At 42.5% G+C, this 15,130-nt stretch overlaps 1 protein-coding gene across 4 annotated transcripts in view; it reads left to right on the top strand.

Moving 5' to 3' along the window:
- Positions 1-15,130, top strand: part of EPB41L4B (erythrocyte membrane protein band 4.1 like 4B) — a 146,423-nt gene that overhangs the window by 113,502 nt on the left and 17,791 nt on the right. For 2 of the 4 annotated variants that reach the window (XM_081168511.1, XM_081168510.1), the window contains exons 21-23: positions 4,047-4,167; positions 6,840-6,917; positions 7,681-7,734. In XM_081168511.1, the coding sequence (XP_081024637.1) occupies positions 4,047-4,167; positions 6,840-6,917; positions 7,681-7,734 (253 nt within the window). The remainder of the gene's footprint in view (positions 1-4,046; positions 4,168-6,839; positions 6,918-7,680; positions 7,735-15,130) is intronic. The other 2 variants (XM_081168514.1, XM_081168512.1) reach the window with 1 other exon arrangement.

The raw sequence follows: 15,130 nt of genomic DNA, 5'->3' as shown, positions 1-15,130 counted from the left end.
AACCCCAGAGTCATCTGTGACTGGACCTAATGGTCAGGGGTCCCTTTACCTTTACCTTATTGTCCATTGAGCATGCCCAGTAGAGAGAATAAATCAGAGCCTGTGTGCACAGCAAGCCAGGCAGCAAACTGTGTTCCTGCTGACTTACTAGCTTCTTTCTTTAAGCAAAACATCTTAATAATTCAATCAGCATAGTTTTCCCACTGTGAAAATAATACTATTTATGGGGATTTTTTTTAATGGGGTCTAGGACATAGCTGTCAATTTTCCCCTTTTCTTGCGAGGAATCCTATTCAGAATAATGGAATTTCCCTTACAAAAAGGGAAACGTTGGCAGCTATGGTCTAGGAGCAAGACAAGAGAATGTAGAGAGCTGAGAATCCTTGAATAAATTGAGTGCTGTGAATGGTGATTAAACAGACTAAGTTACATTGCGAATATTCCAGTGAAATTAATGTTACAGCTGTGCACAAGTGGCCTCCAACATTCACTGCTCTGTTTGTGTGTAGAAGAAATGGGAGGGAACATTTCAGCCACATTCTCCAACAGTTCCTCCCAGTGGGGCTCCCCAAGAGCAACAACCAGGTTACAGCTTCGTCCCCCTCCCACCCCAAGGCTATTTCATTTCACTTTTATTTTTTTGTGTAACTATCTATTTTGTTGGCTGGGCAACCTGGCCTCCATTTTGCATAATACCTCAGACCTACATCAGATCTAAGTTTATAACTTAAAATGTGTTATTAAAATGTGACACCAGAGGGAACTGCAGAGCAGCAAAGGGAAACTGCCATTAAACGTTATGGAACGTTATGTTTAATAATGTTTATAAGATCAATGTAGCTCCAGCCTACTAGTGTTATGCCAGGGCATCGCGGGGCAGAGAGGGAGAATGGGGGAGAATATCTGGAGATGTTTATTGGCTTTTTAGTAGGGGGGAGGAGGGAGGAAAAGAAACATCTCAAAAAATAGGTCTTCTGAGGAACTTTGACTTATCTCTAAAAATTAGAGTATTTATTGCATGCCAAGAGTACATGCATTACATTTAGAACAACACAATTCATTGTAGTAGCAACAGAAACACAGTCAACATTTTGGGTTTTAGTTAAGGGTATATTTGTGGTACATCAACAGATTTTTCTTCTGCTGTTGCTTGAATGTCACGATAACACAAGCTAGTTATATTGACACAATGTGCTTATTGGTTTAAAGTTCTGTCTCCACTTACACACACTTCCGTATGTACTGTTTTATTTTGGATTAAGGCTTGACATGGAGCATTTGAATGTTTGTAATGCATTGAAATTCTATTATGGTTTGTTGCTAAAAAAATTACAAAATGAAAAATGGAAGGAAGTAATATTGTTTGCCTCAATATATGATTAAGAATCCTGAAAACTGTGCAACTAGTCTCCAGACTGATGATGGGTTCAGGGGTGCCAGCTTGAATAAAATATTGGGGGGGGGAGGCAGGTGAGCCCCACCCCACATAATCAATCGCATGACACAGTGCATGAACTCCATTTGAATGGCAATGCCCATCAAATTTGGGGCCCCAGCCCCCTCAAATGTTTTATTGGGAGATGACGAGCCCTCGGCCCCCAGGAGTTGGCTCCTATGGTTGGCTTTGTTTTAAACTGCGATGAAAATGATTCTGGAATTGCCATTCACTTTGCTTGTGCTCATCACAACTATTTTCACTAGCCATTTGTTATAGTCACATTTCTCTAATGAGTATGAAAAGGAACATATTGCAATATAAGTTAAAATTAGACTGATACAAGTGGCAGAATGCAGATCTAAGTGTTAACATGCACGTTTTTGAAGCTTCATTCACAACTATTGAACATGACAAGAGTTTTCTATACAAGAAACAGTGACCATGCCCTCATTTTTTTTTTTAAAAAAAGGCCTTTAAATAGTTAAAATGCAGGTGATCCTCTTTTAAAGGAAGCTAATTGGGCAAATGTCTGGTGCTCCAGCTTGCAGCCAGAATGTGTGAAACTAAATTTCTTCTCCAACCTGCAGTTGTTATTTTCAAGTGACTGAGAATATTTACTCAATTGGCAAGCCGCATGAGAAAATTCCACTTCCATACAAATGAGTACAAGGAAACAAATTCACCTAGCAAGAGTGGGGAGAAAGCCAAATTATCCCTGCTGCGTATGAAGGGGATAGTTTAAAAGAATGTCAGCAGCCTTGGTGCAAAATAAAGATTAACAAGGTCAAGGAACTAAAACCTGTCCATTTGCATTAATATAGCATCTAATTAACACAGAAAACAGTCTTTTTGTTTTATAATACCCTAGGAAAGAGGGTGTTGCCATGGGTTATTGTGTGCTCTGAGGAGGAGTAAGGAAGGCAGCCAGGAGCTGCTCTTGCTGCCCCTGAAACCTGGTTTTTATTGGAGGCTGAGACTCCTCAGACACAGCTAGGAGTGGCTTTGTATGTGGCAAGATTCACGTATTCAAGGTGTGTGTGTGAAGGGGGGGGTTGGGGGTTGGGGGGAGACTTATCTTGGCAAGGAAGGGTGGAGTGAGAAGGGTTTCCCCAAACCACTGAAGTGATTTTATAGCTGTATAATGAATGCATTTGGTGAGAATCAGAAAGGAAGCACCTCAATTTTTGTCACCCATAAATACATACGGTAATCTACAGATATGTTAATGGTAAGTGGAGCTTTAAATACAAAAAAAATTCCAACCAATATGGAAGCGTTGCTGTTTTATATTGTCGTTTGATATAATCTCTTGAACAAAATGCTTTTTCAAAGTGGTTTGTAGATGCTTTCTAATGCAGCAGTCGGAGCCAGTGGCATCGCAACGGGGGGGCAGCGGGCAGGGTGGTCCGCCCCGGGTGCCATGGTTTTTTTTTGGGGGGTGACAAGAAGGCATCCTGCAGGGGCTCTGTTAGGATTGTCCTACTCTCGTGTAGGACTCTGGCAGAGACATATGCCTGACTGGCATGTTCTCTCCCTCCTTCAAAAGCTCTCTTCAGCCCAAACATCACAGCAACTGATACCAAGAAGCATCAGCACACTTTGGGATCCACAGAGTATTCACAGTTTGCATAACAGAACTCAGTAACACAGCATTTTGGCTAATCTACAGTTATTTACATATCATACACTTGGAGCATCCTGCCTTAGCTCCTTCCTCTTTCTCATCAAACAGCAAAGAGAGAAAGAACAAAGGACAATAGTCCTATATTCCGGAACACAGTAGTACAAAACATCCTGTCTCCGTCACTTCCTACACTGTGGAATGAAAACATACACCGCCATGTGATAGACAACAATCCCATGACTGCAAACACGGAGCGAGAATCCTAACAGGCTCACCCCGCTGCCGCGGCACGAGCAGCCATCGCTCCGCTGCACCCGCATGTGGAGGATCCTCTGTCCGCAGTTGCAGCCGCGAGCAGAGGATCCCAGCACTGGCAGCAAACCAGTATGTACAGCACATGTGCAGTGTCGCACACCTGTGCTGTACATAATGACACTGCACATGCGCTGTACATAGTGGTTTGCTGCCAGTGCAGCTTGAGCGCCATATGGACGGTGGTGGGATCCCTCTGTCACTGCTACAGCCACATGTAGAAGATCCTCTGTTCGTGGCTGCAGCATAAGATCCCGGCACTGTCCATATGGCACTGGAGCCCTGCCACTGGCAAACTGCTATGTACAGTGCATGTGCGGAATCGCTATGTACGGTGCATGTATCGTATGTAGCAACACCACACATGCACCCTACGTAGCAACGCCCCGCCCTGGGTGTCACGATGCCTTCGTTCTGCCCTGGTCAGAGCCCCCTCAGCATCCATCCTCCCTAGATGTACAACTCTGTATGTGCATTAGGAGATTCCTGTACCAGCAACTAGTGTGTGTATGTGACACACTTTTCAGAAAAACACAATATAGCAGAACTGAAGAGGCGAGCAGAAACAAGTGGTAGACATTTTGAAAATGTTTTCTAGGTTATCCTCCCCATGAAAATGAGTACTTAAAAATATTGTAGTGAGCAAAGTTTCTTGTACTTTTAACAACCCAGTGATGAAGATGACCTTCCTCCAGCACTTGCAGCAGCGGTTGGGGCATCGCCATCACACTCCTCAGCATCTCCTGTGTCACAGAGAACAAACTTGGAGGGACATTTTTCATCATGTGCAAAGGTACATACAGATAACTGGAAGGGTGGGTTAAAATGTGGGCTCAGCAGCAGGTAAGGGTGCAACTCATAAATTCATGGTTGTCTTCGATAAGCATATTTGGTTCACATTCCTTGCTGTTACTGAAAATCTCCCCTCTGCTAATGCAAGCCTGAAATGCCAAGGAGTCCCTGCAAGTTCAACTTTCTGTCTCATGTTCAACTTGACTAGCTAAGAGTCTCACAAGCCTGATCAGGAGAGCTTTAAACTAGATTTTGGCATAGTTGGCCAATCGGTGTTTAAGAAGGATAGAACTTTTTTTATGTATGCTACAGCAGCAGCAAGAATTCTCATAGCAAAGCATTGGAAGACACAAGACCTACCCACCTTGGAAGAATGGCAGATGCAACTAATAGACTATATGGAGATGGTGGAAATGACTGGCAGAATCCGAGACCAGGGAGAAGAGTTGGTGGAAGAAGATTGGAGGAAATTTAAAACTTATTTGCAGAAATATTGTAAAATTTTTGAATGCTGATGACATTGAAATGAATTGAAGGGGTTCTAGCAACAAGGTAAAATGTAAGATGGGAATAATAATAGATAAACTAATAGGACATGAATTTGCTGAACTAATTTTTAAAAGGGATACAAAAATGGGAGACGTGAGAAAGTCAGGAAAATAAGTTAACTAAAGATGAGAAATTAAGAAAGAGGGATTTTTTGTTTTTCTTTTATATGTGTTTTTTCTTTTTCTTTCTTTGTGTTTAATGTCTGTATTTTTGTATTTTGTAATTTTGTATCTTTTTTGTTTTTGTATTTTTCTAAACTTTTCTATTGATAAAACCTAATAAAATATTATATAAAAAAAATTAAACTAGATTTTGAGAGGGAGAGAAACAACATTACAGACAAAAGACAAATACCTGGTACTGGGGATAATAGCTTCATTGATGCACAAAAAACTGAGGTGGTGCTCCAGAAACCTACTAAAGTATAGAAACTACAAGAAGGAAGCAGCTGGAGGGAACAACTCATGGTTTTAGTTGTCTCTATACAAATGAATAGAGTATGGGAAACAAGCAAGATGAATTGGAGCTTTTAATTCAGGGTGGCAAATATGACCTGATAGGCATTAGTGAACCTTGGTGGGATGGAACCCATGACTAAAATGTAGGGATTGAGGGAAGGGTATAATCTGTTCAAAAGGAATAGGCCAAACAGGAAGAGGGGGGGTAGCATTATATGTAAAGGATGTGTACACTTGTGAAGAAATCCTTGACCTGGAACATGGAAAGCAGATTGAGAAAATATAGGTAAAAATTGTAGGAGAGAGAAAGAAGAGTGACCTTACTGTGGGGGTCTGCTATAGACTGAAGACTTGGATGATGCCTTCCTAAAGCAGATTACCAAACATTCAAAAAGGAGATTCATAGCAGTCATGAGAGACTTCAATTTCCCCGATATCTGTTACAACTGAAGCTCTGCAACGTCTGATAATTTCCCCTTTGCCTCGCTAACAATTTCATTTTTCCAGAAGGTGGAAGAAGCAACAAGGGGATCATCTATCTTGGACCTGGTCCTCACTGACAGGGAGGGACTGATGGATGAAGTGGAAATACTCAGAAACATGGGATAGAATATGGCAATATTGTTCACAAAAATGCCATGGGAAATGGACCTAGATGTGCAAATAGTTTCTGCAAAAATAAGGGAAGCCTCATTAAAACTTCTGCATAGGTAGCATTATACACCGGTGAGACTGTCCCGAATGGGTAAGGAAGTCAATCCCAATTGTTGGAGGGGATGCATAGTCAAGGGTACATATTTCCATATGTGGTGGTGTTGTGACATTATCAAACCCTTCAAAGAAATAAGCTGAATATACAAGAAAACCATGGAAGTGTCCCCTGCACTAGCACTGCTTGGGCTTAGGATCCTGCCTGCTCCTGATTATCCTAAAGATGACCTCTTAGCCTTTCTAATGACTGCTGCTCATACAGAGACAGCCAGATGTTGGAAAACCGGTGTTGGTCTAACAAGAGTACAGTCAATAGCACTGGCCGAGAAACTAACATGCCAGGTGAGAGCACCAAAGGGCAAACACAATCCATATTCCTTTTATAACATATGGGAAATGTTTATTGAATACATAAATTCTTCAGGCAGTGGCAGGAATCCACCCAACACTCATGGGAAAATGTGGCGTGATCTCTTAGAGTAATGAAATGAAACTTTAACACTTGGCCTGACAGAAGTCTGTAATTTCATCAGGACAAGTAATTTGTTGTTTACTGTTGTAACAATTGTTTTCTCGAAATTTATCTTCTGTACCATGAAAATAAATATTTTAAAACAGTATTTAAAAAAGAGGTTATTCCACAACACGTGCAAGAGCAGGAGGAGCCCTGAAATCTTTGGATGGGGGTTAACACAAGACCCCACAGCCCCATTGTATGGCATGGGTCAGGCATAAGGAGGACTGTGGTGGCTGAGCTAGGCTTTATTTTGCGCCTGAATTGGGAGGCCAAAGAAGAGTTGAGAAATGCCCTGCCTCTCTTACAGTTATTGTTGTGGTTCTGACACTGCTAGTGAATACAGAATTAAGATTTCCTGCAGTTCATCTTCTCAAATGAAATTATTTTTGTTTACAATTCAGCTCCATTAACACTTCCTGAATTTTTACTGTGCTTCAGAGCCCTACAGATCCTGGAGGTCCCTTTGCCTTGGCACCTGGAGATCTGCTCATGGATTTCACTGAAGCCACGCCGATGGTAAATGATTTCATTTTGCAGCCCTGGAAGTTATGTCTCAGAGAATTTCTTAAATCCGCACGGGAAAAAGCTGCAATGCTTATGTTGTAATAATTCAGAACACAATACTATTATCTTAGTTCTGTTGTGATTCTGGCTTTCATAAATTAGACTAAACCTGTAGAGATTCCTGATCTATTTATTTGAAACCAGCTTAAGAAACTTCTGACAAATGCTTGTATACTGTCAAGCCAGGAGGAAATTGTATCGTTCTAGTGATCTGATATGATTTTTGTATGCATTTACTTCTTGTTTTTTTTTGTAACAGGACACTATGGTTGTTCTGAATTTTAAAGTTTGGACTTGCCTTTGCGCCAGCAGTCCCGTCTCCAATGGCAGATTCTCTCCTGGAGAAAATAGCTTGTGGGGCGGGGGAGGGGCTTTCACTGAAACCACTGCACAGGGAAAAATAATTTTGTGAACAGCATTCATGATTTTGCTCACACACACGCACACCCTGAAGGCAATTGCTTTTTGATTTATTTTTCAAGTAAGAAGGAGTCACACATTTAATTCGTACACATATATATATAGTCTTATTTTAGGCCTGTGACAGAATCTTGGGCTATTAAGAATGTTGCCAAGAGTGAGTGTTCATAAAACAAATGCCATAAACTACAACTTTTGACCATGTCTTCATCTTTGCAGCCTCCATCTCCATGTTCACAACCAGACCAAGTAGTAATTGCCACCTTGTTAATGTCTGCTTTTTTTTTAAACTTAGAATCATTTCCTCTGTGGGATACCATCAGGCTGTGCATTGCACTACGCAATTCTGGTATGTCTGTATTTGCAAGCAGCTCTTTTGGAATGCCTATTAATTTCATGGACCGGTGTTCCTTGTTCCTTGTTCCAAAATACTGCAAGTTTCATTTTTGAGAGTCAGTGACTTTGACTTTGTGAGCAAATAATAAAAGGAGCTGTGTACATTCCACTCAACATTTGACTGACCCTTCCCCCCCTGCCCATAGTTTGTATCATCCACACTTACACTAAGGATGCAAGCAAAGCAATGTAGACAAATGGACAGATACGGGGATATGGCATGGTATTTGCAAGGCTGTGGAGGATGGAAATTGGGATAAGAGGAGGCAGCATGCGTAGGCGCTTGGAGGAGTTGGTGTGCGGGGCAGGGAGAGCCCTGATGATTAAAACTCCACTTTAACCACCACCCTCTCTTATTTTTCTTTAAAGCCTTCACCAGATAACTGCCATTTTGTTTTAATTTCTCTCTACATTCAAGATGTTTGTAATATAAATCACAGGCATTATATACCTAATTTCACAAGAACCAAGGTTATCCAGCAGTAAGTGTGCTTGAGTTTAAGCCTAAGGGGCCCAACACTCGCTTTGTTGTTTAGTCGTTTAGTCATGTCTTACTCTTCATGACCCCTATGCACCAGAGCACGCCAGGCACTCCTGGCTTCCACTGCCTCCCGCAGTTTGGTCAAACTCATGCTGGTAGCTTCGAGAACACTGTCCAGCCATCTCGTCCTCTGTTGTCCCCTTCTCCTTGTGCCCTCCATTTTCCCCAGCATCAGGGTCTTTTCCAGGGAGTCTTCTCTTCTCATGAGGTGGCCAAAGTATTGGAGCCTCAGCTTCAGGATCTGTCCTTCCAGTGAGCACTCAGGGCTGATTTCCTTAAGAATGGATAGGTTTGATCTTCTTGCAGTCCATGGGACTCTCAAGAGTCTCCTCCAGCACCATAATTCAAAAGCATCAATTCTTCGGCGATCAGCCTTCTTTATGGTCCAGCTCTCACTTCCATACATCACTACTGGGAAAACCATGGCTTTAACTATGCGGACCTTTGTTGGTAAGGTGGTGTCTCTGCTTTTTAAGATGCTGTCTAGGTTTGCCATTGCCTTTCTCCCAAGGAGCAGGCGTCTTTTAATCTTGTGACTGCTGTCACCATCTGCAGTGACCATGGAGCCCAAGAAAGTAAAATCTCTCACTGCCTCCATTTCTTTCCCTTTTATTTACCAGGAGGTGATGGGCTCAGTGGCCATGATCTTCGTTTTTTTGATGTTGAGCTTCAGACTATATTTTGCGCTCTTCTCTTTCACCCTCATTAAAAGGTTCTTTAATTCCGCCTCACTTTCTGCCATCAAGGTTGTGTCATCTGCATATCTGAGGTTGTTGATGTTTCTTCCAGCGATCTTAATTCCAGCTTGGGAATCATCCAGCCCAGCCTTTCGCATGATGAATTCTGCATATAAGTTAAATAAGCAGGGGGACAATATACAGCCTTGCCGTACTCCTTTCCCAATTTTGAACCAACCAGTTGTTCCATATCCAGTTCTAACTGTAGCTTCTTGTCCCACATAGAGATTTCTCAGGAGACAGATGAGGTGATCAGGCACTCCCATTTCTTTAAGAACTTGCCATAGTTTGCTGTGGTCGACACAGTCAAAGGCTTTTGCATAGTCAATGAAGCAGAAGTAGATGTCTTTCTGGAACTCTCTAGCTTTCTCCATAATCCAGCGCATGTTTGCAATTTGGTCTCTGGTTCCTCTGCCCCTTCGAAATCCAGCTTGCACTTCTGGGAGTTCTCGGTCCACATACTGCTTGAGCCTTCCTTGTAGAATTTTAAGGATAACCTTGCTAGCGTGTGAAATGAGTGCAATTGTGCGGTAGTTGGAGCATTCTTTGGCACTGCCCTTCTTTGGGATTGGGATGTAGACTGATCTTCTCCAATCCTCTGGCCGCTGCTAAGGTTTCCAAATTTGCTGGCATATTGAGTGTAGCACCTTAACAGCATCATCGTTTAAAATTTTAAATAGTTCAGCTGGAATATCATCACTTCCACTGGCCTTGTTATTAGCAGTGCTTTCTAAGGCCCATTTGACTTCACTCTCCAGGATGTCTGGCTCAAGGTCAGTAACCACACTACCTGGGGTATACGAGACATCCATATCTTTCTGGTATAGTTCCTCTGTGTATTCTTGCCACCTCTTCTTGATGTCTTCTGCTTCTGTTAGGTCCTTTCCAGTTTTGTCTTTTATTATGGAAATCTTTGTACGAAATGTTCCTTTCATATCTCCAATTTTCTTGAACAGATCTCTGGTTTTCCCCATTCTATTGTTTTCCTCTATTTCTTTGCATTGCTCATTTAAGAAAGCCCTCTTGTCTCTCCTTGCTATTTTTTGGAACTCTGCATTCAATTTCCTGTATCTTTCACTATCTCCCTCGCATTTTGCTTGCCTTCTCTCCCCCGCTATTTGTAAGGCCTCGTTGGACAACCACTTTGCTTTCCTGCATTTCCTTTTCATTGGGATGGTTTTCGTTGCTGCCTCCTGTATAATGTTACGAGCCTCCACCCATAGTTCTTCAGGCACTCTGTCTACCAAATCTAAATCCTTAAACTTGTTCCTCACTTCCACTGTGTATTCATAAGGGATTTGACTTAGATTGTATCTTACCGGTCCAGGTTTTTCCTACTTTCTTCAGTTTAGCTTGAATTTTGCTATAAGAAGCTGATGATCTGAGCCACAGTCAGCTCCAGGTCTTGTTTTTGCTGACTGTATAGAGCTTCTCCATCTTTGGCTGCAGAGAATATAATCAATCTGATTCCGATGCTGCCCATCTGGTGATGTCCATGTGTAGAGTCGTCTCTTGTGTTGTTGGAAAAGAGTGTTTGTGATGACCAGCTTGTTCTCTTGGCAGAACTCTATTAGCCTTTGCCCTGCTTCGTTTTGATCTCCAAGGCCAAACTTGCCAGTTGTTCCTTTTATCTCTTGACTCCCTACTTTAGCATTCCAATCCCCTAAAATGAGAAGAACATCCTTCTTTGGTGTCATTTCTATAAGGTGTTGTAAGTCTTCATAGAATTGGTCAATTTCAGTTTCTTCAGCACCAGTGGTTGGTCATAAACTTGGATTACTGTGATGTTAAAAGGTCTGCCTTGAATTCGTATCGAGATCATTCTATCATTTTTGAGATTGCATCCCAGTACAGCCTTTGCCACTCTTTTGTTGACTATGAGGGCCACTCCATTTCTTTTACGGGATTCTTGCCCACAGTAGTAGATGTGATGGTCATCCGAACTGAATTCGCCCATTCCCGTCCATTTTAGTTCACTGATGCCCAGGATGTCAATATTTATTCTTGCCATCTCATTTTTGACCACATCCAACTTACCCAGGTTCATGGTTCTTACATTCCAGGTTCCTATGCAATATTTTTCTTTACAGCATTGGATTTTCCATTCGCTTCCAGGCATATCCGCAACTGAGCGTCCTTTCGGCTTTGGCCCAGCCACTTCATCAGCTCTGGATCTACTTGTTCTTGTCCACCGCTCTTCCCCAGTAGCATGTTGGACGCCTTCCGACCTGAGGGGCTCATCTTCCAGCGTCATAACTTTTATATGCCTGTTGCCTTTGTCCATGGAGTTTTCTTGGCAGGGATACTGGAGTCGCTTGCCGGTTCCTGCTCCAGGTGGATCACGTTTGGTCAAAACTCTCCACTTTGACCTGTCCATCTTGGGTGGCCCTGCACGGCATAGCTCATAGCTTCTCTGAGTTATTCAAGCCCCTTCGCCACGGCAAGGCAGTGATCCATGAAGGGGCAACACTCGCTAACGTGGGTTAATTTTCTCTTAATTTCCCCATTGTGTGCAGACCAGACTGTAGGGCCCAAAGCAGGAGGAGCCTCCTTGGCTACATGGGTGCTGGAAAACGATGCTGGTGTTGTGAGAGGAGTAACCATGCATCCCATGCTGCTCCATGAAACAGACCACCAATGCTAGAAGGAAGGAAGGAAGGAAGGAAGGAAGGAAGGAAGGAAGGAAGGAAGGAAGGAATTGGCAGCTGGTGCAGCTGTTTTAAAATAAGTATGATGCGAGTTCTAAATGGAATCCCAGCCAGTAATCTGGCTGCTGCCTTTCGGATCATTTGAAATTTATTAATTGCCTTCAAGGGCAGTCCCATGTAGAGTGCATTGCAACAGACCGATCTGGAGGTGACTGCAGGATGGCTTACAGTGGCCAATTCATTTCGGAGAAGGGTCCTAGCTGGTGAACCTGGTATAGTTCCCACACTTGAGAACAAGGACTCGTAATGCTCTTTCCAAGTTTCATTTTCACTTTATTGCTGCACATCCAGCCAGCCCATCACCATCTCCAAGCATTCTAGTACCTGAACCTTTCACCTGATTCTGATGGAAGAGAGAGAGAGAGAGCTGAATTGCATTCATATATTGGTGGCACCTTGTTCCAGATCTCCTGGTGACAACTCATAGCAGTTTCAGATAGTTGTTAAAGAGCACAGAGGACAAGACAGAATGCTGTTCAGTGGCCCACCAATACTACTTTCTTGGAAATGGAAATGGAATTATGAGGAGAACTACTGAAGTACAGTGCCCCTAATCCCCACCTCTCTGAGTTGCTCCTGACATCTACATTGGTTAACAGTACTGAAAACCACCAAGCAGTCAAGAAGTATGAGCAGGGGTTCAGTTCCTCCCTCGTCTCTCCCAACAAATGTCACCACCCAGTCAACCAAGACAGTTTTCACGCCATAACCAGGCCTGAAGCCATACTAAAATGGATCCAGATAACTAGTATTTTCCAAGCATGCCTTTCAAGCACCTTGTCCCAAAAGGGGACACTTGCCACTGGGTGATGATTGTTTAATGCTTCTGAGTTCAGGGAGGTGTCCTGTACTCCAAAAAGTAAATCCACTTAAGTTTCACCCCCACACAAACACACACATTTTCTCCACAACAGCTTTAAAAACAGTTGGTTTAAAAATAATCATTATCTCCCTTTGTCTGTCTTGATTATATAGTATATATATAAAAATACAAAATACCTCAGTGATGCAAGCAAGGGAGGGCAAATAACCCCAGTGCCACAGCTGAACTGCAAGCCCTGCCTTTTCAAAGCCCCAGACTTCAAAATGCAATTGCATCGTACAAATTGCATTCATGCTAATTTTACAGACTCTTACAGAAGAACTAGGACAAATCTAACTCCAACTTTAGAGTTGGTTCTTTTCTTTTTTTTAGAGCCAAATACATTTTTATTAGTTTCCCAACATTAATCCAATAATAGCCCAATTGTAACAATACCAATTCATAACCAATTAATACAATTATTCAAATACCAAATGATACTTTTACTCCCATCATTCTCTTAATCTCCGTCTGTGTTTCCCTGCAATGTTGAGGGAGTCGTCCATTCCTGGTGCAGAACAGAAATGGAAGTCAGAGTTGGTCCATTTTATCATACAGTGCTCTTTTGCTCAGAAGCAGCCCTTCTATACGTGGAGAAGGTTTTCAGCCTAATAATTATAATAATAATAATAATTTTTATTATTTATACCCCACCTGTCTGGCTTGGTTTCCCCAGCCACTCTGGGTGGCTTACAGCATATCTAAAAACATAATAAAAACATCAAGCATTAAAAACCTCCCAATACAGGGCTGCCTTCAGGTGTCTTCTAAAAGTTGCGTAATTCTTCATCTCCTTGACATCTGATGCAAGGGTGTTCCACAGGGAGGCTGCCATTGCCAAGAAGGCCCTCTGCCTGGTTCCCTGTAACTTGACTTCTCACAGTGAGGGAACGAGCAGAAGACCCTCAGAGGAAGACCTCAGGGTCTGGGCTGAGTGATGGGAGTGGAGACGCTCCTTCAGGTATACTGGGCCAAGGCTGTTTAATAAAGGGCATTTTACATTCAATCCACTTCATTCATCAATTTATAGTGTACCCTTCCTCCCAAAGGAACCTGAGACAGCCTGTATGCATGTACAAAATGTACAAGTTAAATCCCCGTTACCATAGCTTTTCCTAGAAAAGCTTGAGGATACAGTTTGGGGAACAGAAACACTTGGATGCAGAAAGGGCCAATTGCTATCTCACCATTTCTTCATGCTAAACCAGGGGTCAGCAAACCTTTTCAGCAGGGGGCCGGTCCACTGTCCCTCAGACCTTGTGGGGAGCTGGACTATATTTGGGGGGGGGGGATGAACGAATTCCTATGTCCCACAAATAACCCAGAGATGCATTTTAAATAAAAGCACACATACTACTCATGTAAAAATACGCTGATTCCTGGACCGTCCACGGGCCGGATTGAGAAGACGATTGGGCCAGATCTGGCCCCCGGGCCTTAGTTTGCCTACCCATGTGCTAAACTGATCCCTCTGAAGCTGCTTTTCCTTTTGAAAAAGTCAAAATCAAAAGGAAGCTTTTCTGTGCCCAGTGGTGCATAACATATTGCTGGCTCCTGAGGGAAACACGTTTTGAAACAAGTCCATCACACAGGTACACTCAGCAATGATTGATTACAGCTCCCTGTTGAGAGTGTACTTGGCAACAAACATTTTTCTGCCATATGATCTGTGGAATTAAAGGTAAGGAAGGAGATCAACCACTCTGAAGTTCCTCACTTCCCATAAAATTCATTAGAAAAAAGCAAGCAAGCAACCCTTCAGTGACATCTGCTGACTGCAGCATCATCGTATTGGTCCATAATTATATGGATGGAATGCTTTCTTGACCTTGCAAACAGTTTGTCTAATGCATTCCTTTGTTTCTCCATCTCTTTCTGCAGACACTAATTCTATCACCCATGCATAATAGGCAATTTGACCTTACCAGCCCTTTTCAATAAAAGCTTCCACTGTATCATAAAGGACCATACTGGAGGGAGCAAAATTATTGGAACATAGAGGCTCATTCTCACTCGCTTCATTTGTGTCACAGCAGATTTCTTCATCTTTTCTATGGAGTTTCTGTGGAGTGCCTCTCACCGATGAAGCATCCTTTAAAATTGCAGCTTCTTAATTAGATTCTGTATGGCTAATAGCAAAACAATCAATGCACATCAATGTCTCAGAATGTGGATTTTTCCCCATTGTAGATTTAGAGCTCTGGTTTCTAGTTTATAAAAGCTGCTTGTTGCTCTATACCTGATGGATATCTGTGCCATTGCATATGGCATCGCATATTACATGGCAAACCCCCTCAGCTCCTTAAGAATCAGGAAACGCACAAATCCCTGGCTACAAACAACACACACTGTACCAACTTATATAATGATTGCCATGAACATTTATTGTGGCTTTGTCTCTAGAAATGTAAGTGTGTGTCCGCTCCCCCCATGTGTGAAAATAGGAAGAGATAATGCTCCTATCGAAAGTATGCAGTCATACTTCCTTCAGAGAACAGCAC

Source organism: Podarcis bocagei (genome assembly GCF_964188305.1).
Source record: "Podarcis bocagei genome assembly, chromosome: 13".
NCBI lineage: Eukaryota > Metazoa > Chordata > Lepidosauria > Squamata > Lacertidae > Podarcis > Podarcis bocagei.
This window is presented reverse-complemented; position numbering and strand designations above follow the sequence as displayed.